The sequence below is a fragment of the Hypanus sabinus genome, chromosome 23 (genome assembly GCF_030144855.1).
Source record: "Hypanus sabinus isolate sHypSab1 chromosome 23, sHypSab1.hap1, whole genome shotgun sequence".
NCBI lineage: Eukaryota > Metazoa > Chordata > Chondrichthyes > Myliobatiformes > Dasyatidae > Hypanus > Hypanus sabinus.
Genome location: NC_082728.1, coordinates 56,127,091 through 56,154,759, shown reverse-complemented (window position 1 = coordinate 56,154,759; position 27,669 = coordinate 56,127,091). Strand labels below are relative to the sequence as shown.

The 27,669-nt window shown below is 41.9% G+C and overlaps 1 protein-coding gene across 1 annotated transcript in view; it reads left to right on the top strand.

Annotated features, from left to right (window-relative positions):
- evpla (envoplakin a) overlaps nt 1-27,669 on the top strand; it is a 76,545-nt gene that overhangs the window by 33,477 nt on the left and 15,399 nt on the right. Inside the window, exons 7-17 of the mRNA XM_059948917.1 lie at nt 736-897; nt 2,266-2,373; nt 6,534-6,629; nt 13,693-13,815; nt 14,386-14,532; nt 14,876-15,030; nt 16,105-16,256; nt 16,474-16,631; nt 18,005-18,183; nt 19,285-19,423; nt 22,507-22,700. Coding sequence (XP_059804900.1) covers nt 736-897; nt 2,266-2,373; nt 6,534-6,629; nt 13,693-13,815; nt 14,386-14,532; nt 14,876-15,030; nt 16,105-16,256; nt 16,474-16,631; nt 18,005-18,183; nt 19,285-19,423; nt 22,507-22,700 — 1,613 coding nt within the window. The remainder of the gene's footprint in view (nt 1-735; nt 898-2,265; nt 2,374-6,533; nt 6,630-13,692; nt 13,816-14,385; nt 14,533-14,875; nt 15,031-16,104; nt 16,257-16,473; nt 16,632-18,004; nt 18,184-19,284; nt 19,424-22,506; nt 22,701-27,669) is intronic.

The window sequence follows — 27,669 nt, the reverse complement described above, 5'->3', positions numbered from 1 at the left end:
TGGACATTTACAAAATGGAGAAGATAACAGCATCTGTTAATCATAAACTGGAACAATTTGATTCATACTGGGAAAAATAGTTTAACTACATAATGCCTCATAGGCCTGATTTTATTCTCACAAATCAATGAATCTGTTGTAAAAAAAAATCACTCCCTACTTGTACATAGTTCTTTCCTTTTGCTTGTTTTTTCTTTCCACTCTTTTCTATAAGCATATACCTCAGATAATTACTTTGTGGAGATTTGTGATGTATATGATTATATGATATATATGTACAATGTCTGAAATACATCTTATGGAAATGTTTGTTTGATGAACTTCAATAAAAAAATTACAAAAAAAAAGTCAAATGTAATGTCATCTGCACAGCACAGTGAGGTACAGGTCCAATGAAAAGCTTGCTAGCAGAGCATCAGAGGCACAAAGGTACAGGCAATACACAGAATATAAATTAAATGTAAATTTTATATAAAATTTATAGTGATAGAATAGAAATGACTGTGCAAAAGAAAAGTCGTTGGTGCAAATAAAAACCAGGACTTACTTGATAGCAAGCCCATGGTAGTGCGAGGTGTGTACTGATGTGGTCTAATCCTGAAGTGGGATTAACATTATGTAAGTTGGTTGCAGGAAAGTTGCTGTTCTTGAATCTAGTTGTGTGGGACTTCAGGCACCTGTACCTCCTGCCTGATGGAAGCAATGTCTAGAAACCTTGCTTTTATTTTCACTCAGGACTCCTCCAAGCAGCGTGGCCACCAGCTGGATGAGCTCTACAACTACATGCAGGACTGCACCAAGCAGCTGGTGTTCATGAATGAGCAACAGGACAAGATCCAGAGGCAGGACTGGAGTGACCGGATGTTGGAGCCCGAGGAAGTGCGCAAGCAGTATGAGGTGCTTGGTCTTCCTGTAAACTTGGCATCATCATTGACAATATTAACATACATCATGTGTTGACTTCAACAAAATGTTTTAAATGACATTTGACGATAAACAAGGTGTTATATGATAAGTGTTTCTAAACTAATATCGTTTACTGTCTACTCTACCTTTTGACCAATTAGTTATTTTATTTAATTATTTTCCCTTTCCTTCACTGCGATTATGTCTCAATTTACATCCTCACTATCATTTTCAGTCCCCTTACAAATCTTTAAGCTCTTTCAAATTTACACCCCTGAGACATCCACACTCCTCCCATTCTGGCACCCTGCTCATTGGTGGTATTGCTCGTCATTTCATTGTTGTCCATGATTCTAGCTGCTTAGGCTCAAAGTTCTGAAATTCCTTCCCTTGGCTGGTCCTCCATCTCTCCCTCTGTCCACACCAGCTGCACAAGACTGAGAGTTCAGATTCTATCCCAGAAACAAACACAAATATTTCTTCTGATGGAACAGGAGGTACTAGTTAGATTTTTATATATCTGCTCACCAAATTAATGCCTTAAAGAAGAACCCATGACTTTTCCCTGGTGTGGAACTCAATATTTATCACCAGACAAAAACAATTTTGGTTGATCAAAAAAAGTTCAAAGTAAAAATTATTATCAGAGCACTTACATGTCCCCACATACAACTCTGAGATTCTTTTTCTGTGGGCATACTTAGCAAATCTCTAGAACAGCAACTGTAAACAGGATCTGTAAACTGTAAACATCAGAAACTGTAAACTGGAAGCAAACTGCTATGAGGGAGACTCTAGCCCTGTTATTTAGGGAGGATGGCATGAGATGAATCATCTAAAAGCAATTTGAGGTGAAGGGTATGCTGATGGTGCAGTGATTAACTAACACAATTAGTAATCTATTGTATTAGCAGATCAGAGACCCAAGTTCAAACCCCACCACAGCAGCTGAAAAACTCAAATTCAGTTAATACACCAGAATTTAAAACAATTATTCTTAGCATTGTTCACTGCAAAAACTATCAGATTGCGGCAAACAAACCCCATCAAACTCATTCATGCCATCCAAGGAAAGAGAGAAAGAGATCTTTCATCCTTACCTGATCTGTCATATGTGGGATTCCAATGTGGTTGACCCTTAACAATGATCCAGAAAGCCACCAGTTGTCAGCACATTTTCAAGGGACAATTATGAAGGGGACATTAATGTTGGTCTTGTCTGTGATGCTTAGGTCCTGAAAGCCTCTTAATTTTTTCCGTCATTCCTATCTAGATCATGCCCCAGGCACTGCCTCATCCTCAATGTTCTAGACAAGATTCACAAGGAAATGTAATTCACTGATCTTTATTTTCCTCCAGAGTTTCAAAGAAAATGGGCTGTTGGCAGAGGAAGAAGCGGTCAATAGAATACAGGACAATGGAGAGCGTCTGATGAAGCTCAAGCACCCAGGCAGCCCTGCAGTTGAGGTACGTGCCACCTGTTCTCCACCTTCTGTGTCTATCACTGACAGAGCATACATCAGCATCATCATCAGGTGCCATGCCCAGTTTGAGCTTTGACTGCCATGGCCCACACACTCCTGTTTCGGGTCAAGTGGATCAATTCATTGGTATTCATTTCCAGTTCTCTGGCTGCTGTCTCCATTGTCATTTGTCTGTGCTTTCCTCTTGCTTTCTTCCCCATAATTACTGTGTATTCTAACTCCTCTTTCCTAATCACATGTCCAATGAAGTTACGTTGCCTTTTCATGATCTCATACATTATTTCTCTTTTTGTGCTTGCTCTGTTCATGACATACTCATTAGATATTCGTTTCATCCATGATATTCTTCACATCCTCCTCTAAAATCACATCTCTGCTGCTTCAATTTGTTTCCTCGTGTTACTAGATATTGTCCAACATTCTGAGCCATATAACATAACTGAATAAATGTAACATTTCAGTACTCTGAGGTGGGTAGTCATGCCTAGTTTAGTACTGGAAGGTATACTTTTCATTCTCGTAATGGTGCCTTTTGCCGTCCCTATTCTTCTTTTGATGTCCATGTCACACCTGTGATCGATGTCACCCAGCTTCCTAAGTAGCAAAAGTTCTGTACTTGTTTCATATCTTCCCCATTTATTTTCAGCCTGCTGGTAGAATTCTTCTTTTTGGATATCACCATACAATCTGTCTTTTGCAATTGATAGATAGACCCATTTTTGCTCTTTCTTCAACAACTATATCAATTAAGATTTGTAGTTCTTCCTCTGTACTTGCAATTACCAGTGTCATCCGCATATCTGAAATTATTGATGTTTTCACCGCCAACTTTGATTCCCAAGATGTCTCTTTTTTTTTTGTAATATTGTTTCACTGTACACGTTAAACAAATCAGGGGAGAAAACACAACCTTATCTAATGCCTCTCTTGATTTTTGTAAACTGAATCACTTCTCCATCTATTCTTACAGCGACAGTTTGTTCCCAGTACAGATTTCTGATTAGGCAGAGGTCTTTTGAATCTAGATCTAGAGTTTCCTGTAATATTTCAAATAACTTATTGTGCTTCACTTTATCAAATGCTTTTGTGTAGTCAATAAAACAAACATACAAATCTTTTGGCACTTGAATAGCTCATTCTGATAGTATCCTTAACATCAATATCGCGTTTCTTGTACCTTTGTCTTTCACAAAACCACATTGTTCTTTACCTATTTCAGATTGTATCTTACTTTTAGCTCTTGTCATCAAGATTCTTAGAAGTATCATGGTGATATGACTTATCAAACTTATGGTCCTATATAATTCACATTCTATTGCTCCAGGTTCCTTAGGAAGAGTGATAAATACTGATTTTTTAAAATCTCTTCTGGTATTATTCCAGTCTCATAAATGTCATTGATTATATGAGTGTTTTTCAATTCCATAATCTTCAAGGGCGATAATTTGTTCTATTACTAATTCATAAAGACCTGCTTATGTCACTGAGTTCCTATATCTATGGTTTATATTAATAAAGTCAGTTTGATTTCTGGTGTTATCACCTGGACTCTTCCAGGTCCACAAGCATCTTGGATGGTTTTTAGAGGTATTCATAATGACTTGATTATTCATCTTGCACCATTCTACCCATTTCTCGCCTCTTTCATTTCTTTCCCCTAGTCCAAATTTTCCTATGGTATTTCCATCAGCACTTGTCCTAGCATTTTGATCTCCCATGACAATAACAAGATCTTGAGATTTGCATCCATTCTTTGTTTGTTCAAGGTCTTCATAGAATTTATCTATATCCTCATTTGTTCCATCTGTTATTGGTGCATATACCTGTATCAAATATACCTAAATCAAATGGTTGTCCTCTGAATCTAACAAGGAACGCTCTTTCTGATATTGCTCAATGTCCTTGTAACGTTCTCCTTCGGGTGTAACGAAACGCCGAATTTAACGTCCGGATAAACCACAGTTAATGCAAACCAGATCGCAGTAAGATTAACCATTTACTGTTCACTCTTCACATTAACATATGGTGAAAACTGTTGATAAAACAATACAAGATTGATACAGTATTTGTTCCTTCCTTAATATCACATTTCAAGTGTAAATACTTGCAAAGGTGACTATAACTACATTACACTAAGGTGCAGTATACAGGGAGAGTTTACCTGCTCCATTGACTACTTTAAATACACTTCCATGCAAACTATCCGCGACTCTTTAACTAACGAAAGCATAAACATTATCTACCGTCGTTACCTCTAACAGGATCAGCATTAACATCTTAGTTCAATATATCGATTATCTATTAACTTACAGCGTTGCTCTCACTGTGATTTCTCATGCCTGCAAAACTACTTCTGCTCAGGTGAGCCTCGTGGAAAGCCCCCACCCTCGCGCTAATTTCAAACCGGTGTTTTCCCACAAGACGCGGCGAAACCGGATGTGACGTCATCGCATGCCGATATATTTTACATGCAATGAATATACTTTAAACACTTCTAATTCTAACTAGAAAATACTATTGAATGAATTACTAAGCGAAAATATTATAAACTAAATAACTGTCGTAAAGACAGCACAGTCCTAAAACATTTCTTGTCATGTTTTCATCCATAAGAATTCCTACTCCATTAGTATGGGATGTTCCACAAGAATAAATTAGTGTTTTATTTCCATTCTGACATGTTCCAGCACCTGTCCAATGAACTTCACTAACTCCCACCATGTTAATCTTTAGTCTTTCCACTTCATTTATCACATTGTCCAATCTTCCTGCTTGACAGAGCATACACTGGGGATTAGAAGATCAATTATGATGCTATATGGGAAGAACATATCAAACCAGACCAAAGTCAAATGAGCATCACTAATCAAATGCAATAACCATTAAGTAAGCAGAGTGAACAATATCAAATCAAGTGTTTCTATTCCGAAGTCACCTATCATAAGTGGCTAATCACCTTAGATTTGTGTTCTTTGGAGCTTAAAAGAATAAGGGGTTAAACATAAGATACTGAGGGAGCAGGTCATGTTGAGATGTTTCCACTAGTGAGAGAATAACGAAAGAGGGGGCACAGAAGTTTAAAGGCGGGTCATTTTAAAGTAAGGTACATAGAATTGTCATTTAGAGGATGGTGAATTGCTAGAAATATCTATCACAATGAATTGTGGACTCTGATCACTAGGGGCATTGAAAAAGGAACTAGGTAAATGTTTGAAAAATGGCAGAATTAAGGGCATCGGGGCAGAGGATGAATTAAAGCCATAGATAGGTCAGCCATGATCATATTGATTGACAGGCAGGCTCAAGGAACTGAGTGGCCTCCCCCATTCTTAGTTTCTTATATTCTCATGTTTCTTCGATCAAATCAATGATATTGAAACATCCTAAACTAAAAAAAAATAGACTCAGTCCAAATCAATGAAACTAACTTTACTCAATCAATTAATTTGAACTGACACCCTGTGGATAGATTCCCAACCAAAAAAAACTGAACCATTCCAATCCAACCATCCAACTCCAAAGTAAATCAAACTAAAACTTATCAAACATAGACTACAGTTCCAAACAATCAGAAAGATTGAAGACAATTCAATCCCGCCTTGCAAAATAACCAAGCAAGTTCTAAGCAACTAAGTATACTTAGTGAAAGTATCATATAGACAATAGGTGCAGAAGTAGACCATTCGGCCCCTCGAGTCTGCACCGCTATTCTGAGATCATGGCTGATCAGATATATTTCAGATAGTGAGAGAAGTGGGTGATGTTGGCATTAACAAAGTCCAACATGTTCTAAATCCTGTTTCCCACCTCCTGTGTGTGGTTTTACCCAAGGAATGTAGTTAGTCAGCACGTTGTGTGATGACTGATCAGACCCAGTTCTGATTTTTTTAGTAAGGTAGAATGTTCCTGAGCAGTTTGTCACACTAACCTGGCTGCTTCCAGAAAATGCATTTGTTTTGGGGAAGTTCATCTGTAAAGTTGTCCCATTGCATTTGGACACCTTATTGACAAGCAACCATAGAAATATATGAATGAATACGTGTCATCTTTATATCTGGATCTTTGTTTTTTGACTTGGGATGAAGAGTCCTGTCCTATGTGCATTAGATGGAAATCCTTACATATGTAGATCCTCTCTTGCAGGCTCACAGGGACGCTGTGAAGAATGAATGGCAACAGTTTCTGAATCTCTGCATTTGCCAGGAGGCACACCTGAAGAACGTGGAGGATTACAGAAAGGTACTGATGGGCAGTGTAGATGCCTTGGGCTCCCTGTGAAGGAGTTAACCTTTCAGAGGAATGATATATTCTAGGCAACACAACTCTGAAGAGAGAAACCAAGTTGATGAACAAAAATTGAGATCAGAATCTGGCATGGCTAAAGGCCAATCTCAGGATTGAACAACACCAGACAACCAATAAGACATAGGACCAGAATTAGGCCATCTGGTCCATCGAGTCTATTCAGCCATTCAATCATGACTGATTCTTTTTTTCTATCTCCTCCCCAACCCCAGTTCTTGGCTTTCTCCCTGTAACCTTTGATGCCATGTCCAATCAAGAACCCATCAATCTCTGCCTTAAATACACCCAATGACCTGGCCTCCACAGCTGCATGTGGCCACAAATTCCATAAATTCACCCCGTTTGGCTAAAGAAATTTTACACCTCTGTTTTGAAAGGGTGCCCCTCTATCCTGAGGCTATGCCCTTAGAATGTATCCAGAGATCTAGCAATTGGGATTTGAACCTAGGACCTCTCACACTCTAGGCAAGAATCATTCCTGTTTATTTATTGGAAATGGCCCTTTCATTGAGAGTCCAAATGCATTGCTGTTAGTCTGTACTCACAATAATAGCTAACTCCTTCCAAGCCTATGGTGAGAGGGTTACATGGTAAGAGACTGAAAGGTGCTGATGCTCAGAGGAGCAATAGCATCACTTGAAGTTACCATGCATGCTCTTCAGACAATTAGAAAGTAAAATGGTACGTTACAAGAAGATTTGAGTAGAAGAGTAGAGATATATTTGTTCCATGTGTTTGGATCCGAGTTATGCTGCATCTGGAGCATTAGTACGGTTCTATTCTCAGTACCTAAGAAAGCATTTACCTGTAGCAAAGGGATTAAATCATTTCCTGGAACGGAGTTTGAGGTGAGGTTAACCAGACTTCCTAAAGTTTGGAAGAATAAGAGGTGGGTAAGAAATCCTTAGGGGATTTGGCATTAGAGGAATCTTAATATGGGGTTTCAACCCGATTCATTGGCATTTCCCTTTTCCCCAGAGGCTGCTCAGCTCACTTAGTCCTTCCAGCAGGTTCTTTCTTGCTTTAGATTCCAATTCTCCAGTATCCTTGTCTCTGTTGAAATGGGGGTGAAGGGATGATATTTCCTTTGGCTGGGATATCTAGGGGTCACAGTCTCAAACTCAGAGGTCAGCCATATGACAGAAACATGTCTTCATCAAGAGTGAGTGGAATCTTTGGTGGGGCAATATCTAAGATGGTAAAGAATTCTGCCACTGATGTTGAAGAAGGAGACAGCTTTTTCAAATGATAAGGGAGCCCATGATTGGGATTAGAGCAGGGATGTGGTGCTGAGGTAAAAGACCAGCTGTTGAACAGTGATACAGAAATAAAGCACCTAATCCCGTCCCTTTTGATTACTTACATTTTGATGTCGTCTCTCCTAGGCACTCTGGAATTTTGATTTTGAGCTAAAGTGATTAAGTTATGGCCTCATCTTGTATAGACAAGGCTTAGTAGATAGAAATTCAAGATATTTAAAAAGCGATTTGAGAGGATAGTGACAGAGATTAGCAATCTTCTGAAAAGAGTAAGAAGAATAAGAAGATAGAGGAAAAGCTTAATAGGAATTTGAGGAGCTACGTTTTTCTGTACCTCTGCCCATAAAGAGAAATTAGAAGTCTCTGTCCCCAAAAGCACTGTAGATGTGAAGATCTATGGAAATGAGTACCGTTCTAATCATGCATCTTACATGGAATAAGTGCTTTGAAAGGGTAGGGAGGGAATGTTTTTTTTGAAACAGTGAAAACTGAGGAAGACAGATGACCTGTTTAAATCTATGGGGAGTCTTAGATATAAAATCAGAAAGACTCAGAAAGGGGTCAAAGATAGGGTGTAGATTGGTGGAAGTCTTAGCAGGAGGCTGAGGCAAAGTATTTTCACGCAGAGGCATTGGATGTCAACTGAAGAATTGTGAACTGCAGGGACAGACGCTAGAAAGAGGGATGAGGCTGGAAGAGCCCCTTTTCTACCAGCAACAGCATAATGCCAATTGGCTTATTTCTGAGAAGTGAATTTTCTGTGATCCAAGGTGGAATCAATAAGTGGTATTGAAGATGAGGTGCTATGGCAAGACTGGTGAGATTTAGATTAGCTGCCAGCTGGCTGATCTGACTGCTTTGAGGCTTGTTTACATAAATCCAAAGACACTGCACTGTGCAGCTGAACACTCCTAACCCAGAGCTGAATATTCCTAATCCATAAAGCCATAAGATAAAGGAGCAGAAGGCGGCCATTTGGCCCATCGAGTCCTAACCCGGAGCTCAACTCTCCTTGAGAAATTTTATCTTCAACACTTCAGCAAGACATTTTGTTTAACCCAGCACTTCTTTACCCAGCCAATCAGTAGTGTAAAACATAAAGTACATCTGCTGTCACTCACTAGTTTGAAAAACAACAGCTCTTATTTAACCACCAGATACTCAGATTATAGCAACTGCTTCCCTGAAAGTGTGCTGTTTAAAGAGGCGCTGATCAGAATGCACTTTGATCTCACTGAAAGTTCGCATGTAGTCACACACTGGTAAATGGTAATTAGCTTATTATTGGCATATGCACCAAGATACAGTGGAGAAGTGTTTTGCATGTTATCCCAACTGATCATTTCATGCATAAGCATATCGAAATAGTATAAAAGGAAAACAAAATAATAACTTCTAGGATATAGTGTTACGTTTTCAGAGAAAATAAATCAAATCAAGTTTAATTGTCATTCAAACCATACTTGGACACAGCCAATTGAGACAGCGTTCCTCTGGGGCCAAGGTGCAAAAACATACACACACATTCAAAATAACAAAAAATGAAAAAAAAAGTCACGTGAGAAAACATATTTTTAGTCCAAGACCCTGATCGACAAGTCCCCACAAATTGATGGTTCCAGGCAGACCAGACTGCAATTCAACCAATCCAACACTGGAGGGCAGCACTGATGGGCGAGGGCACCCCCAACCATGCCCGGAAGCCACACTACAATGCAAGCCTGAGCAATGAGACCTTGTCCTCACTACAACCGAAGCGACACCTGTCTCTCCACCAAACAAGGGAAGCAGGCCTGCAGCAATCAATATCCAACAGGGTCTTGTCATTGCAAAAGAAATGGTTTCACTACATGCCACCTTCGCACTAACACAGGCACCTCTGAACAGCAGACAGCAGCATGGTCTCCACCCAGGTCAGCTCTTCTGAACACAATCCCACTTCTCTTGACTCAACTCTCCCGGCCCTGTGGCCTGACTTGACCTCCCCAGTGGAGTGCGCAAAGACAGTAAGGTGCAAGGAACATGACAAGGTAAATTGTGAGGTCAAGTGTTCATATTTATCATTAAAGTGGGATTGAAGTTGTCCTTGAGACTGGTGTTGCTTGTTCTTTAATCTTTTGTTGGCTGTTTTCTTGAGACAATGGGAAGTGTAGATGGAGTCAGTGCAGAGACGACTTGTTTTGGTGATAGCTTGGGCTGTGTTCACAACTCCTTGCAATTTCTTGAGCTGTTGGGCAGAGCTGGAGCACTGCCTGAGATTCCTACCCACAGGGTGACTCTGGCACATCGCTTGGTTTGCTGCTTGCTGCTGCATTAGGAGGTGTACCTGAATCCTCCTCAAGGAGAGGAGACATTGTCTGCTTTCTTTCAACCCCCAGGAACAGGCAATGCAGGAATTTTCCTGCATTGTGAATTCCTCAAATTGCAGGCACAGAGAGAGATGCACAAGAGTACTTATTGAGGCCTCCCTAGCAATTTCCTGCCAGATCACCTGGCTGCACCCTTGAGGAACTCTGCAGATCTGAAGTGGAAATAAATGTGTCTCCTGTGGACACTAATCTTACTTCAGCTACCTTTGCCCCCTGGGTGGGCTGTTAAACCTTCCAGCCCCTCTCTCTGCTACCAAAACAACATTTATTATTTCCTGGTAACTTTGCTGTGTGCCTGATGGAGTTCTGCATGCATTGCAGTTTGCCCCAACTAGCTGCAAAGGGCAGACATGGTGTATATCCAGCAAGTCAGCTGAGTGTCAGTTTTGGTGTGGTGTTACTGATAGTACGATTCTATAAATGCTGCAGTTGAAGACTTTGACTTTTTTCTGTGACATTTCCGATGTGAGGAACCCATTTAAAGATTGCACAAAAAAACATGCTCATTCAGAGGCAATGGGTGCGGTGGGTGATGCACCATCAATAACTCTGAGACGTGAGGCGAGATATCGGCTTTTATTGACTGGAAGAAAGAACAAGCAGCAATTGACCACCATGCTACATTCTGGAGACTGAGGGCAGGGCTCAGGCCTCAATCGCCTTTATACCGGGGTCTGTGGGAGGAGCCATAGGATCAGTCAGCGGGGGGGGGGGGGGGGGCGTGTCCAGACAGGTATATGTAGTTCACCACAGTGGGAAAGCATTGAGTGGAGTAAAATCAGTTGGAATGGCTCATGGGAGATGGAAGCAAACAGACTTAACTTACTCATCAGAGTCACATGTGATGTGCTTCCCTCACAAAAAAACTTCACCAGTGGTTCAGTGAGGACCCAACTTGTTCCCTGTGCCCAATTCTGGAAACCCCGAAGCATATCCTGGTAAGTTGCAAAACCAGCCTCACACAAAGCAGATACACATGGTGTCACAACCAAGTCTCAAAGAGTCTGGTAGCAGCAATCGAGACCAAGAAGATAGCAGTTGACTCCTTACCCCGTAGGATGACCAACACTCTGACACCAGCAGCATTTGTCCAGGAGGGAGAGAAAAGACCAACTAATCTCCTTCCTTAGCCAGAAACAGGCAAGATGAACATGGCTTGTAACTGGAAAATGCTGGTGGATGTCAATAAACAACTCACCTTTTCACCAGAAATTGCTACCACCAACCTTAGGCCAGACTTGGTTCTCTGGTCCAAGTCATTACAGATCATCTACATTGTGGAACTCACAGCCCCATGTGAGGATTCAGTGGCTGAAGCACAAGAACACAAGAGGCTACACTATGTAGATCTAGCAGCTCTGGGAAACCAAAGTCTGTCCGGTAGATTTATAGCCACATCCACATTGCTGAGATCAGACCCTGCGGCAAACTATCAGAGTCACATCAGAGGTGGCAGAAAGAAATAGTTAATTGCTTTGAATCAAGCAAAAAGACCTCTCCTGTGCTCCAAGATAGCATCAAGAGAGTTGGAGGACACAATGGGGGTTGTTGACTTGGGAAATGTAGTGGGCTAATTGATAAAACCTCAAGGAAGGAGGGGGCCACTTGAAAACCCCTGCATGTCAACTCTGGGGTGGTGCCACTCCCAATATCAAGGCAGTCTCGATCAGGAGCTCACAAACATTGGTACAAGGATATTAACATCTTATCCTGTGTTTTTTTGATTTCTCATGGGTTTTGTGGATGTAAATCTGACCAATTGTAAATTGGTTTATTAATATCACATGTTCCAAGCTACAGTGAAGATCTTTGTTTTGCATGCCATCCATATGGATTTCATCTCATCAGTGCACTGAGGGAAAAGCAACAACAGAGTAGAGAGTAAGTGTAACAGAAAGTGCAGGCAGACAACTTGCAAGGCCGTAACGAGGCAAGAGTCCATTTTGTTTTACAAAGGGAGCATCCAATTATGGATAAAAGCTTTCTTTGAACCTGGTACCTGAAAGACCAAGAACAAGCTGACACTGGGACCTGGGGAAGCATATTCAATCAGTGTGGGATTCTGACCATTGTGTTGTACAGCTCCCTCTACAGTCTTTCAGGAGCCTGCGAAGGTCAGTGTGTTGAGTGACAGCACTATTACTTGGTGCACCAGCTAAACCGTATAGTGTCTGCTATCACTCAAGAGGAGACCTGTTTCCCCCTCCTCTTTTCTTCCATCCCCATCACCCCATCCTATCTCTAACAATGTGCATCCAAGTGGTGAGAATTTACTCAAAAGAGCAAAATCATTCAGCCTTCCATAAGATATTGGAATACATTACAGGGAGTAAAGCATCACACTCCTCCTGGCTAATGTACTCCTCTGGTTTCATTAATTTCTAACCATTGTTTATGACCTTAGATGCTGCCTGGTCTGCAGTGTTCCACCAGCATTTTGTGTGTGTTGTTTGAATTTCCAGCATCTGCAGATTTCCTCGTGTTTGTTGTTTATGACCGCTCTGTTAGGGTTTCAGCTAAGATAACTAACAAATTTCAGCCATTAAGATTTATGCATAACAGAAAGTAACCCAACATTGAATTATCTGAGGCAGGGAGGAGAGTGGAGGAGAGGAGAACTCAATGCCTTATTGTGAACAGAAACACACAAGACTGCAGATGCTGGAATCTGGAGAAACATGTAACTTCCTGATACAGGATTTTTCTTGAAATGTCAGTAATTCCTCTCCCCTCACAGATGCTGAGTTCCTCCAGCAGGTTGTTTGTTACTTAATGTGAATCTCTGTTCAGATTGTACCAGCTCACACCAGCTTGTAGTCTTTAGGGGTTTATCTATTCTATATGCTCACCCTGACATTGGCTGCTAGATTGGGTCCAGTCCACTTTGAAATATCTCATTATCCAGGTCCATCGTCTTCACTTTACCTATATCAAAATCTCAGATCTTCTCCAGCGTATCCAATGTCGACCATATTTTTACTTCTCTAAGTGTGGGAATGTCTTCCTTAACCTCTATGCTTTTCCACCTAATTTTCCTCCTTGGAACCTTTCACTTTCACTGAGACACAAGAGAAACTGTAGATGCTGGGAATCTGGAGCAACACACAAGGAACTCAATGCATCAAGCAGCATCTCTTGAGGGAAATGTTGAGTCAATGTTTCAGGTCCAAACCCTTTGTTAGGACTCCTTGTCTGATGCTTTGTTTACCATCTCAAGGGCCTCAGTGTCAAATTGTGTTTGATGGTGCTCCTCTGTTATATGTCTAAGCCCAAGTTGTTCTGTTGTAGAAACCTGCCAACTTGTGAAATATTTTTCCTTCACTGCTTCACACCCTTTCAACCTTGTTTTTATCTTCTCTGCTACCCCAGTTTCAGTATGATGCCGAGAATCTCAGCCAGTCAATCAAAAAGCACAATGCAGAGTTGGACAACAAGTACTCCAGATACAATGACAATCCCCGCTATGTGTCTGACCTGCTCCACCAGTTTGAGGTGAGTGCTTTTAGTCTTAATTCGATCAACCACCTTTCTTTCAATCCTACATTACTGGATTTAGTATTCTATATCATTGAAATTCCTGATGGAACAAGTGATATGAAGACAAAGTTTTAGAGTCTAGAGTGGCCAGATTTCCACCATTATACTTGTGTTTTAATGAAGCATGCAACCTGGAAGAAAATTCCACAAAACCTAAAAATATGGCTTAACAATGTGGGTTAATGAGGCAGTACACTTGAAGTAGTCTAAATTTTAACAGCTTTCAGGGCAAGCCGGTCAAAGAAAACCTTACGAGGTCTAAGGTGAGTGGCTGATTGGATCTGTAGTTGGAAGGCAGGGGTAATCATTGTAAAGTAGTTTTGTAACAGGAATGATGTTACTTATTCCTACACCGTCCAGTACTAATCTCTTGATTTTTTCTGAAGTTTTTAGTGATGTAGACCTAGATAGAGTGGCCATGATGATGAGATTTGTTGACAGTACAAAAATTAGCAATGTGGTTAAAAGCGAGATGGAAAGTTTTGGATTCCACAATCCTAACTCGCACTTCTTCCTCTCTCTCAGGATGATGAGAAAAATATTATCCAAATGGACAAAGAGTTGAATGATCTGAAACGACGGAGCCAGCAGATCGCACCACTGAAAGCCCGACGCACTCCTGTTTTCAAACCTTTTCCAGTGACTGCACTGTGTGACTGGAATGATGGAGAGGTGAGGAAAAAGGAAGACAAGCCAGCAATTAATTAAACAGCCATTCAGCATGTGTTTAGGATGAAAATGGAGGAAGAGTGAGAAACTCTAACAGTAACTGGCCAAGTGTGCAAGCTCCACAGAGCCAACACTGGAGGTCAGGACCAAACCTGGGTCGATGGGAACTGTGATGCAGCTGCACTTATCTGCTGTGCCACTATAAAATCACAGTGAATTATTGACGTCCTAAATGACCACAGCAGGGTTTTTAGAGTGAAGAAGACCAACAGTGCCAACTAAAGTGTCTGCTTGTTCTGTGCTATCAGGTGACTGACCTAATTAGAATCCTTTTTGTCCTTTTCAGAATGAAGTAACTCGCGATGAGAAGCTAATGCTCCAAGACAACAATGATTTAGAGAACTGGGTGGTGGTGAACAATGCTAAACAGACCCAGCGTGTCCCTGGGGCTTGCTTCAACATCCCTCCCCCTGACTCAGAGGTCATTGGTCAAGCAAACAAGTAAGCCCCATTTTAACTATGGATTTTATTTTCAAAATCAAGTGGTTATTATTCAACGCAAACCCAAGTGGCAATTATTTGCAAGCTATTAGCAACCTGGTAGACTTGAATGTGGAAATTCAAAGTGGATGGATTTTCCACTATTTCATGAACAAGAAAGGACATCTCTGACTAACTTTAAGGAAGTAAAGTGGAATGTTGCTAATAATTTTACATATGATGAAGACTACATGAAAAGTGGCAAGGTCCTTGATAATGTAAGGTCCAAGGGAGTTGGAAAATAGTTGGTTTGAGGTGGGAAGAAAGGATGATTTAGTGACTGGGGGGCTGTTTGCTGTTAATTTCTGCGCAGCTCAATCCTCTATGTACTACAATCATTTAGACTGAAATGTAGGAGTCATTAAAAGAAGGCCAGCAGACGGTACAAGATTTGGATGTGGATTGATTAGACACAAATAGCAATAAACAATGCAGATGAGAAGAATAATGGCAAGAGCCATTCAGTTCGGTGCAGTCAAGAGAGTAGAGGAAGAGTGGGAGCTTGGGTGTACATTCACAGATTCCTGAAGGTAGGAGGTAATATAGTTAAGGAAGCATACAACAGCACCTTAACAGTGAAGTTTGAGGTTGAAACCTTGCATTGGAACGTTTAGTTCAATAGCAGTGTTAAAATAGCTGCTTGTATGTTGCCTCACCGTAGTCATACAGGTAAGATGTGGATTAGGTAAGGCTTTCTCCATACCATTTGATCAAGCACTACCTGAGCAAGTCTACACAATAAATCTCTCTTTGCACTGACCCATGGCAGGTACAACCCTGATTAGATACCAAATAAACCTCTACTATGTCATGTTCTAAGTGCAGAATGAACCCAGAACAGAGTTTTACCTCCTTTCTAATCAATAGTTCCATCCTGATGAAGGGCCTCGGCCCAAATGTCAACGGTCCATTTTCCAGCATAGATGCTGCCTGACCCACTGAGTTCCTCCGCTCCTTTGTATGTTGCTGCAAACTTCTAGCACCTACAAAATCTCTTGTGTCTCTGCTCAGTCAGTGTCTGCTGTTTACCTCTAGACTGGCAAAGGAACTGGATGATTTGAAGAAGAAACGGTCAGACACTGAGAATAAATTGAAAAACCGTTACAATGAATTAAAACAAATGAAACCCACACAACGGGACTACTCAACCAAGGAGACCAGCTTGTTGACCCAAGCTGCAGCACCAGGTGAGAGAAGGGTGTTAATGGAGCATATGTTATTTTTTAGCTGTTTTCTATTCAATGGAATATCTCCAAGCACCAATCAATAGACTAAGGCTGTAGTGCTTATGTTGAATCTTTGGGTCACCCTTAATACTAGATCTGTGACCTAGAGTAAAAGGGTAACCCTATTTGCTTCTGCTACATCACATGACCTGTCACTTGCCTGTTTGCCTTGGTTCAGGAAAGGATGATCCCCAGAGCAAAGATCTTCTGTCCAGGCTCAACAGGATCAATGACCACTTGGAAGATACTGAGAAGGATGTGATGTCCCATCTTCATATGCCAATCAACCGAAGTGCTCCCAGTCAGGACATCGCTGACCGTCTCAAGGACCAGCAGGTAGGACTAACCAATCAATCCTGAAATATAAAAAAAACTAAATAGAGAATACTGGAAATACTCAGCAGGTCAGGTAGCATCTGTGGGGACAGATGTAGATTGATGTTTCAGGTCAATGGCTTTACATCAGAGCAAGAAAAGCATTAGGAAACCAGGCACATCTGAAATTGCAAATGGAAGGGTGGAGAGATCAAAGTGAATGCCAGAGATAGTGCAGAAACCAAGTGAGCCTGAATGATGCTGGTGATGACAGCAGAGAGAGGGGAGAGCAGACTTGTTAAATACACCTGACATACTGTACCTGAAGGAGGAGTATGTAGAAGGAAATGAATCAGGTAGAAGGCAGACACATCCTGAAGAAGTAGAGATGTAAAAATAATGTAAGAATTTTTTTTTTTTGCAATGGGGAGGTAATTGATGTTTTTCTTTGAACGGTTTCCTTGGGTTTCTTTGTTCCATAGCTGTCTATGGGAAGACGAACCTCAGGACTGTATACAGCATAAATACTTTGAAAATAAATGTACCTTGAATGTTAAAAAAAAGTCCTTGGGGTAGAGTGGAGGAAAATTTCAGCTTCAGTGATTTTGTGTCGGTACTTTTGTACCATTGGGGCACGACTGTCTGATCTATAAGGATAGTACTTCCCTGGGGGGGGGAGAGATGGTATGGTTGTTGTAAGGATTTATTTTATAACTGGAACATTCAGCCACATGTACAGTGAATCCTCGTCTCACAGGTAATGGAAATTCAGCCTTACAGAATCCACACATTACTAAAAAAATCTGAGTAATGGAATAAAAATTCACTTTTACACAATTTATTTGAAAAATAATATAAACACACAATATATATAGAGAACTGAAATAATTTACCAAGGTCAACAATCATAGGCTGCTAGTTCACAGTGGGGGATCACTTAAGAGATTTGTTTTGGAAACTGACAAGGCACTTATAGTACTGATACATGTACAATGATACTTCATCAAATTGTAAAATATTGTTCATTAAAACAACAACCATTCCCTTCTACTGACAATATAACAAGCTTTACTTGCCTATAGAACACACACCTGCTGGATCATTACTATTGTAAGGAAAAATTTCCATAAGGATATATCTTCACTTATAACATGGGATTCGATGGGAAATAAAGGTTCACATTACTGAAAGTTACCCTGTATTCTGTAGAGTCTTAGTCTTGTAAGTGTAGTGTAGGAATATATCAGCAGAAGAGCTTAGCAAAGAATGTTTATCCTGAGGGAGGCATATTTGTACTAAATAGCAAACAAGGGATTGATTCCTTTTGTAGATTACACATGAAAATTTACTATAACATTCTGTAGGTCAACTTACCAATCTGACTCTATTTGCAGGATATAAATAATCGCTTACAGAAGATTGGAGTAGAGAAAGATTCTGTAAAGAAAGAGTGCGATTCACACCTTCTGAAGAAACCCACAGGGCCCTCTGCATCGCAGCTTCCAAAAAAGCTCAACGATGTAATGAATAAGCACAAACACGTCACCTCGCTGGCCAACCAATACCAGAACAAGTGAGTTCACAGCACCCACCTTTATAGTCTCTCCTTCATCACCCCCACCTTGATTTTTCCAACTTCTTTGATTCCTGTCTCTAGTCAGAACCAGGGCACTGAGTGGCAGCTGTTTATTCAACCCTGGAGGAGCTGGCTTTTTGTTCTCACATTACTGTAGGTTAAGAAGTTCTTCAGAACTGCTCCAAATCACCATGGCTTTGATGGAATTAGAGAAGGGAAAATATATTCATAGTTGCAGGAAGCTTGGTGAACAGAGGACACCAATTTAGGTGAAAAGAAATAAGTGGAAATGAAAATGATTTTTAGACTAGAGATGTTGTAATCAGAGTGCATTCTACTATCTGGAAGGATAGTGGAAACAGCTCCAAAAGCAGCTTTCAAAATGGAATTGTATATATAAATGGGATGGAATTGGATATGCTTGAGGAGGAGACATGGAGAATATGACCAGTTCACTGGGTAAAATAGGATTGGCATAGAGTCGTAGAGCAGTACAGCACAACCCTTCGAGCAATATAGTCTGTACTGAACAGTTGTTCTGCCTAAGCCCATTGACCCACATATGGACCATGGCCCTCCATACCCTTCCTATTTATGTACTTACCCAAACTTCTCTTAAACATTGCAATCAAACCCACGTCCACCATTTCCACTGGTGGCTTGTTCTACACTCTCACATTCCTCTGAGTGAAGAAGTTTCCCCTTAGGTTCCCCTTAAATATTTCACCTTTCATTCTTAGCCAACGACCTCCAGTTCCAGTCTCACCCCACCTCAGTGGAAAAAGCCTGCTTGCATAGTGATGTTTAGAGGGAGTTAATAGAGGGGAAGGTGGTTTATGTTATGGACTGGGCTGCATTCACAACTCTCTGCAATATCTTGCTACCCTGGGCACAGCAGTTGCCATACCAGTCTGTGATACATCCAGTCAGAATGCTTTCTGTGTTGAATTGGTGAAAGGTATCAGGGACATGCTGAACTTCTCATTGCTATTTGTTATTCTTAAAGTTAATGGATGAATATGTGGGTCCCAAAGTGTAGTCACTCCCCAAGATCAAGTTTATACTTCTCTGAGAAATGTTTGTCTTTACCTTGACCAGAGCATCATCACAATTAGAGTTGGAAACCAACATTAAAAAGGCGAATGATGCCATCAAGAGAATCGAATCCGGTCTTGCAGAGGAGTCTGTGGTTCCTGCTACTTCCAATGCCATGCAGCAGAGGAAGACTGAGCTACAGGTAATTACCTTGGGGGAGCAGGGAAAACGGATCACAATGTTGAAACAGCCAAGAAAGGAAAAGCTGGTCCTTTGCCCATAGATCTGAACTCAAACTTCACACCATCAATCTACATCCCGTGTTGCCTTTATTATGTACACCTGCTTGTCAATTTAATCAGCCAATCATGTGGCAGCAACTGAATGCATAAAAGAATGCAGACATGGTCAAGAGGTTCAGTTGTTGTTTGGACCAAACATCAGAATGGGAACGAAATGTCATCTAAGTGACTTTGACTGTGGAACGATTGTTGGTGCCAGACGGGATGGTTTGAGTATCTCAGAAGCTGCAGGTCTCCAGGTATTTTCATGCACAACAGTTCCTAGACTTTACAGAGAATGGTGCAAAAGACATAAAACATCAAGTGAGTGGCAGTTCTGTTTTGAGAGAGGTCAAAGAGGATTGGCCAGACTGGAAGGTGACAGTAATTCAAATAGGCACACATTTCAACCACAAACAAGAGAAAATTTGCAGATGCTGGAAATCCAAGCAACATATACAAAATGCTGAAAGAACTCAGCAGGCCAGGCAGAATCTGTGGAAAAGAGTAGATTCTACATTTCAGGCCGAAACCCTTCAGCAGGACTGGAAAAAGAAAACTGAAGTAGATTCAAAAAGTGGAGGGAGGGGAGAGAGAAACACAAGGTGATTGATGACAAGCTGGTGGCGAAGACATGTTCCCAGAAAGAATACGTGGCTGTGGTAGCAGGACTGGGTGAGCACGTGGGCTGCAGAGATCATAAAGGGGGAGCAGTGATGTGAACGATGATTTCTCAAACTTCCAGTAATGCCCCCCACCCACATCTCCTTCACCATTTTCCATCCCCTTTTCCCTCTCTCACTTTATCTCCTTGTCTGCCCATTGCCTCCCCCCTTTTCTTTCTTCAATGGCCTTCTGTCTCTTTCACCAATCAACTTCCCAACTCTTTTCTTCATCCTCCCCCTTCAGGTTTCACCTATCACCTTGTGTTTCTTTCTGTCCTCCCCCCCCCACCTATTAAATCTATTCCTCAGTTTTTCATCTCCAGTCTGCTGAAGGGTTTTGGCCTGAAACATCGACTGTACTCTTTTCAATTGATGCTGCCTGACCTGCTGAGTTCCTCCAGCATTTTGTGTTCATTGCACATATTTCAACTGTGGTGTGCAGAAGAGCACCTCTGACTGCACAGCACATCAAGCCTTGAAGTGGATGGGCTACAGCAGAAGACCATGAACACACACTCAGTGGCCACTTTATTAGGTTCAGGGTTACCTAAGCAACGCACACAACATGAAGGGATGAAAGAGTAGGCTGCTGCCTGATCTGTTGAGCTTCTCCAGCGTTGTGTGTGTGTGTGTGTGTGTGGATTTCCAGCATCTGCAGAATTTCTTGCAGGATTTCCAGCATCTGCAGAATTTCTTGATTTTATCTAATAGAGTGGCACTGAGAGTAGTCTTTTTTAAGAAATATATTTGACCCCAAAATACCGAGGAAAAGACAAGGCAGAGCCAAGCATGATTTGCTTTAACAGTTGGAAATCCACCAAGCCAGCACACCAATGCCTGCCCTTAGGGGAAGCAAGAGCTTACTGCTGGGAGGAGACTCATGGGTTCATCAAGTTGTCTCAAAAATCCAATAAAAAGTAAAATAAACCACATCCTATGTCTGCAAACATTCTATGTGCCAGAACTTCCTACTATAAACTCCAAAGTCAATCTTTTAGAAGGAAATTATCTATTTAAATGTTTGTGATCTATTTGAAATGACAATGCTGTAACTGCAACCTTCTGCACTTTTGGCAATGTTGTGCCAGTTTCAGATGAAGAAAACTTTTCATGCAAATGATTTTTTTTTGGGGGGGGGGGGTTGTGTGTGTGTGTGTGTGTGTGTGTGTGTTTATGTACACACTTTAAATGAAAAGGAATGCACCTTAAGAACAGATATTGAATTGTGTTTGCATACCTTTTTTCAATTAAGCCTCTCCCAACACTGTCTTTCGCTCTAGGGGGAAACCCTCGAGTGAGGATGGGTAACCTCCCGTTCTCACCTTACCCTCGCAAGGTAACAAAGCACAGTGACTCCCCAGGTTATGAATGACCTGACTGTATGTAAATTCTACCCTACATTTTAAAGCACTTTACAAGTTAGTAGCAATAATAATACTAATACTAATACAACATTTCATGACATTGATTATGCAGCATTCTGGCACCAGGAGATATTCTACTAGTTTAATTACAGATAGTTTTATCATGACTATTTAATGAAATAACAGAATTCTAGTAAACTTATGTAGAATAGTGTATGGGGATCTATCAAAAACAGATGTTTCTGATGGTAGGAGAAGTCAGCTTATGGACAGTTCTCAGCTACAGAACCTGGAGGCCACCTGAATATGTAGGGTTGAGATTTACCTCGGCAATGAGAAAAGCCTGTTGAGTCTCAGATGGTGTCAATGGCATTCTGCCAGATACAAGTTTCAGGGCTGAATTGGTCAATGAGTAGGAGAGGTATTGTATCTCTGAGCCTCACTCATTCCTATAAGAAGTTCTTGATACACATTCCCAGCAGAAGCAGGGGACTTTACTATAGTACCAAAAATGTAAATTATGGCATTCACTGATTCTCTTAGCAAGTTCAGCAGTGAAACAGTTACGTTGAGTCCTTGTGTGGCTGCCATTGAATAGGCTGTGAAGAAGGCTGCTCCACACCAGTGTGAGAGCCAAGCAGTGTTCTGAGATCTAAGGCTCCCCTTAATTAGCATTCCTGTCACTGTGAGTTGGAGTGGAATCCACTCTGTAATTGTGTTCTACTTAGGAGTTCTTGACGAATAAAGCTATACTGTTCACCTCTAGCAAGAGATTCAGAAACTCTTGAAGCCTACTCTTTGTTAACAGGACAATGGTATGCTTTGTTATCCAACCTTGTTTTAGATTTGAGACATACACAGAGCAAGGATAAAGATCTCATAAAATAGAAGAGAACGCTGCACAGTTTTGAGTCCTTTTGGATTATTCCTCTCATGAAACCTTCCCTCTCCTGTCATTGCTTCTCTCTCATTTAGAGGCTTAGGCGAGACCTAAACAACGACCAGGACAAGCTGCAGAAGGTGAACCAGGATCTGAAAAAGACAGAGGACAGCTGCAGAACTTTGGAGTTGAATTTCCAGGAATACTGTCCTGATATCAAGAAACAACGGTTAGAAGTCCAAAAGTTGAACAAACGCTTTCAGAATGCCAGCGATCAACTGGACCTGAGGTAGGCAATACACATTCTTAAAAGGGTCTATTGGGTAACCAATATTCGTAGTCTTATTTTTTGGTCCTTCATACAGTCTGACTGCCCAAAATGGGTGGCAATGGAGCTGAACTCTAGTAAGGATCTCTTCATTTCTGCACTTCTTGGATCTGTACTTCCTGGTCACTTGCCTAAACTAATTGTTAATCCTCTTATTAGACATACTCTGAGAAAATGGGCTCAGTTTAGAAAATATAATGGCCTTCATGGTTTCTCTCTCTCTATTCTCATTTTAAACAATCATCTTTTCCTACCTTCTACGCAAGACTCAACATTTCATGATTGGTATAGAAAGGGCATTAGGCGCTTTGAAGATCTTTTCATAGATAATTGTTTTGCAACTTTTCAACAACTGTCTGTATAGTTTAACCTACCTAATACTCATACCTTCAAATTAGACATTTCATTAACTCTTTTATATCAAATTTTCCTGAGATACCCAAGAAAAACATTATGGATCTGTTTCTTTGTATTAGTCCACTGGGTAAAGGCTTAATATCTTCTAATCATGATAAGTTAGTGACCTTGAGGTGTGCCCCTTTGATAAAATTTGAACTGCTTGGGAGCATGATTTAAATATTTCTTTATCAGTTAATTCAAACTCTATTTGCTCGCCACTGCCTTTTGCAGTTTAAGGTTGTACATAGGGCTTCTATGTCTAAAACTAAATTATCACAGTTTTATCCTGACATTAGTCTGTTTGTGACATGTGTAAAGGGGGCGAGGCTTCTCTTATTCATATGTACTAGGCTTGTCTTAGGCTAGAGAAATTCTGGAGAGAAGTTTTTTTTAATCTTTATCCCATATTTTTAATTGTCATTTGAAACCTAACCCTCTGATTGCCCTTTTTGGTACCTTGGGTGAGGTAGACATGCATTTGCGTCCAACTAAACGTTGAACACTATCTTTTGCCTCTCTTTTCGCTTAATTCTTCTCAGGTAAAGAGCTGTTGCCCCACCCACTCATGCTCAATGGCTTAGTGATATTATGTCCTGTTTAGACCTTGAAAAGATTCATTATTCACTTCTCAATTCAGACATAAAGTTTCATAAGGTGTGGGGATCTTTTTTGAAAACTTTCATAACTCCTCTTTAGATTAAGTTTATTCTTTTTTTTCCTACACCATAATCCATTACTTCCAGCTTTTTTTTCCTGTAAGTTTTAGGGTTTTTTTGGGATGGGAATTACATTATAGTTTTGGTAGTAGGCGTTATACTTTAATATATATTTACAGCTCTGTGGGGTCGAACACTCTGATTAATTTTTCTTTTACATATTGTAATGGTTGGCCTTGAGTTTTGTAGTGGGAGGGTGGGGAGGATACTAACTTTATATTTTATTTTGGGTGTGTGCCCCCCCCCCCCCCCGGTAAGCCTCAGGCTCGCTCAGCATGCTTCTGTCTAAGGGCAGTAGCCTTAACAATAAACAATAGCTTACAGGCCCACAAGAAAGAATAACATCTATCCCAATTGGTTAACAATGGATACAATTCTCGTTATCAGTAATTATAACCCAAACAAGATGTGAAAGAAAAGCATTTTCTCAGCAGTTACCATAACAAAGAAGCATTTTTATTTTAAACATAACAAAGAAACCATTTTATTAGCCTTAGCAGTAACATAAAAGAAGAAACCCCTTTCACTCTTCCCCCCCCCATCAAATTTAGTCATGTCCTCATGAATTCTAAATAATTCGCCAACCCTTCCTGCAGACACAAAACCCAATCCAGGTACAAACCAGGTGACATTGCTCCTCAAACAATGTCCTCACGCCCTGTTCCTCAGGCTCTACATAGTTACCAACCTATCTGGGAGTTTCCTAACTCTCTGAGGCCTCCATACCCCTCATCTAAACCCTTCAGGCTCGGACACAACTGGAGATACCTCGGGTCTGCTTGCCAACTCCTCTCTCAATCTCTCACTCGAGCCCCCACTGCAACTCGGAGCCCCCATCCCGTGTCTAGAGAACATAGAATAGTACAGCACATTACAGGCCTTTCAGCCCACAATGTTGTGCCGACCCTCAAACCCTGCCTCCCATATAACCCCCCCACCTTAAATTCCTCCATATACCTGTCTAGTAGTCACTTAAACTTCACTAGTGTATCTGCCTCCACCACTGACTCAGGCAGTGCATTCCACTCACCAACCACTCTGAGTGAAAAACCTTCCTCTAATATCCCCCTTTGAACTTCCTTCCCCTTATCTTAAAGCCATGTCCTCTTGTATTGAGCAGTGGTGCCCCGGGGAAGTGCTTCTTTTCCTCTAGGGTCCTGCAGTAACCCACAGCTAGCCCTCCCACTACACCTGACTCAGTGGGAGAAGGGCCAAAGGTGTCTTCCTCAATCAAGGGGAAGTTAGCAAAAGGCAGCATGTACCACACATCCAGCACGTCATCCTTCGAATCCATATTCTTCCTCATTTCCGTGATCGGTAGCTACTGTTTGATTTTCTCCAAACCGAAGCATTTGGCCTGGGCTGCCTCTGCAGCCTCTTCAGCCTCCTGCAATCAAGATGTCAGCTTCTTCTGATTCCTCCAACTCTCGCCACAGTCTCAGCAGTTCTGACTCACACTTCATGTTCATCTCCATTTGGGACGCAGTTACTCCACCAGCTTCTTGCACCCTGACCTGAAAAGCAGCAGTTAAAGATTGGTCAGCCTCCAATTTAATGTTCACTGAACTTATCTCCAGCTTTTTCTTCCTAATGACTTCTTCCAGGTCAACTTTCAGGTTTTCTGCTTCATTAATTCCTTGCCACCCGGGCTCTGGCACTCGCCTCGCATCATAGTTCCCCAAGGTGAATCCAAACTGCAGACGATCATCCACATACACCAAAACTCCAAACACCTCCACATCCCCCATGGTCTTCCACATGCCCCGCAGGAAGATTACGAGGGCTCTGGATATGCCCTGTGGCATCTTTTCAGACCGGAAGAATCCTAGGGGACCTATAACGGCCATCTTCTCCTTGTCAGCCTCACTCATCGGGATCTGGCAACATCCACTCCTCAGATCCAACACTTTAAACCCCTTCACACCACTCAGACAGACCATTGCCTCTTCGGCCCTCAGGACCGTATTCTGATTAATGACAGTGTGCCTGTTCAGAGTCCTATAATCCACACACACGCTGCCTATGTCTTCCACGTCTGCAGGGGCCAGTCGCCGCGACCTCTCTCTCACCAAGGTGTCCAGTGGTCAACTCCCCTTCCTCTTGGTATTTCGGAGCATCCACTAAGAAGGTCTCACCCTCAGATACTTCCCCCAGTCCGTACCACCACCGGCTCTCGTTTAAATTCGGTACCGGCCCAATGCTGCTACATACGTCCTCACAAGCAGCTTGAAACACTAGGTGCACAGTCAATGCCTCCAAACAGCTCTCACCCGCCTCCTCCTAGCAGGCCCCACATGCACCTCCTCACCAGCGGGCTGTTGGTCACCTCCAGAATCGAAATGCTGCCCGTCCCGACAGTATCCGGACACATCAGCATTAATGATTCACGAAAGTCAGTCACCCCCACATTGGCCTCCAAGAACTCCATTTTCACTGACCAGTAACTGTTGTCTGGATAATCACTGGCACTAGTACCCCAAATCTCCATTGCCCTCAATGTTGTCAAGGGTAAATTCTTCAAATACCAGTTCTAAAACGAACTGTACAGCAACTTGACCTGCACCCCGGTGTTGAGGATGGCTTTAGCGTGGCTTCCATCTATCCATAACGACACCCAAGTGCATGGTCCCTCTAAGCCTTCAGGAATAGGGTCTGTTCCTTTCGGGATTTCCTTGGTACATTGCTGGGAATGTGCTCCCCCAGAGACCCCAAGCCCCAATGGGGCTCCTCTAAGTTTCCCAACACCTCTTGGATCAACTGAACAACTTAGGTAGGGGCTGATCCCCTTGACTGACTCCCCTGGCACAGCAAACAATTTACGTGCCCCTCTAGCCAAAGAAGATACCCTGAAAACTTCCTACAAATCTCCTGCTACAGATATAGTAAGCCCCCCAGCTGCGGCATTTGTCTTCCAGTCGAACCAAATGCATTTTCCCACACTTTCCCATAACTGGCAGCAGTCACCTCGAGGTAATTGGACCTGACAGTTCTAACAACGTCACCAGCCTGCCTACTCAAACTTCCAACCAATCCCTGCCACTTTCCCTCAGCCAGCATTGCCACTCACCAAACAACTGAGAGGTCTGCTCTGCCCATGCCTCCACCCCTTTAGGGCTGGACATTATTCCAACAACCGGGCGGAGCCTACTATAGCTGGGACATTCCAACCAGTCTTTCCTCTCTCTCCTAACAATATGGACAGCCCATGGTCCCACCACCATTTCATCAGCACTAGTCTGGACTTGAACAACGAACTCCAGGATACCAACAGCCACCCCATCCAACACACATGCAGTGATAACCAGCAATCCCACAGAGGCACACCAGATTTCTGTCCCCACAGCATGCATAATTTAAAGAAGGCGATCACACAGCTTCCACAAAATCCAATCCCGGATGAGCCCCCACAATGTAGCCCCCTCGTAAGCCTCATGCTCGCTCAGCTCACTTCCGTCTAGGGGGAGCAGCCTTTGGCCCCACCAAACTGGTAATCAGCTTGTGCAGATGCTGTGTGATGTCCCCACCATACCAAATAACAGACAGTACACCATATGCGATTAAATGATTACACTTTATAGATATTACTGGAACTCTGTATTTAATAGAGATACAAAATAAAAGGAAAATTAAAAGGCGCCAAAGTCCAACCACTTCGTGCACAACCGTTGGAGCTCAGTTAACGACGTTTTCTTGCCACCATTCGATTCCTTCCAACCTCCTCGACCCGCCACCTGGGACCAACAATGGTGGTCGACCAGACACTGCACATGAATCTGTCCTCGTCTCCTCTCATTGCTGAAGACCCTGGGCCTCGG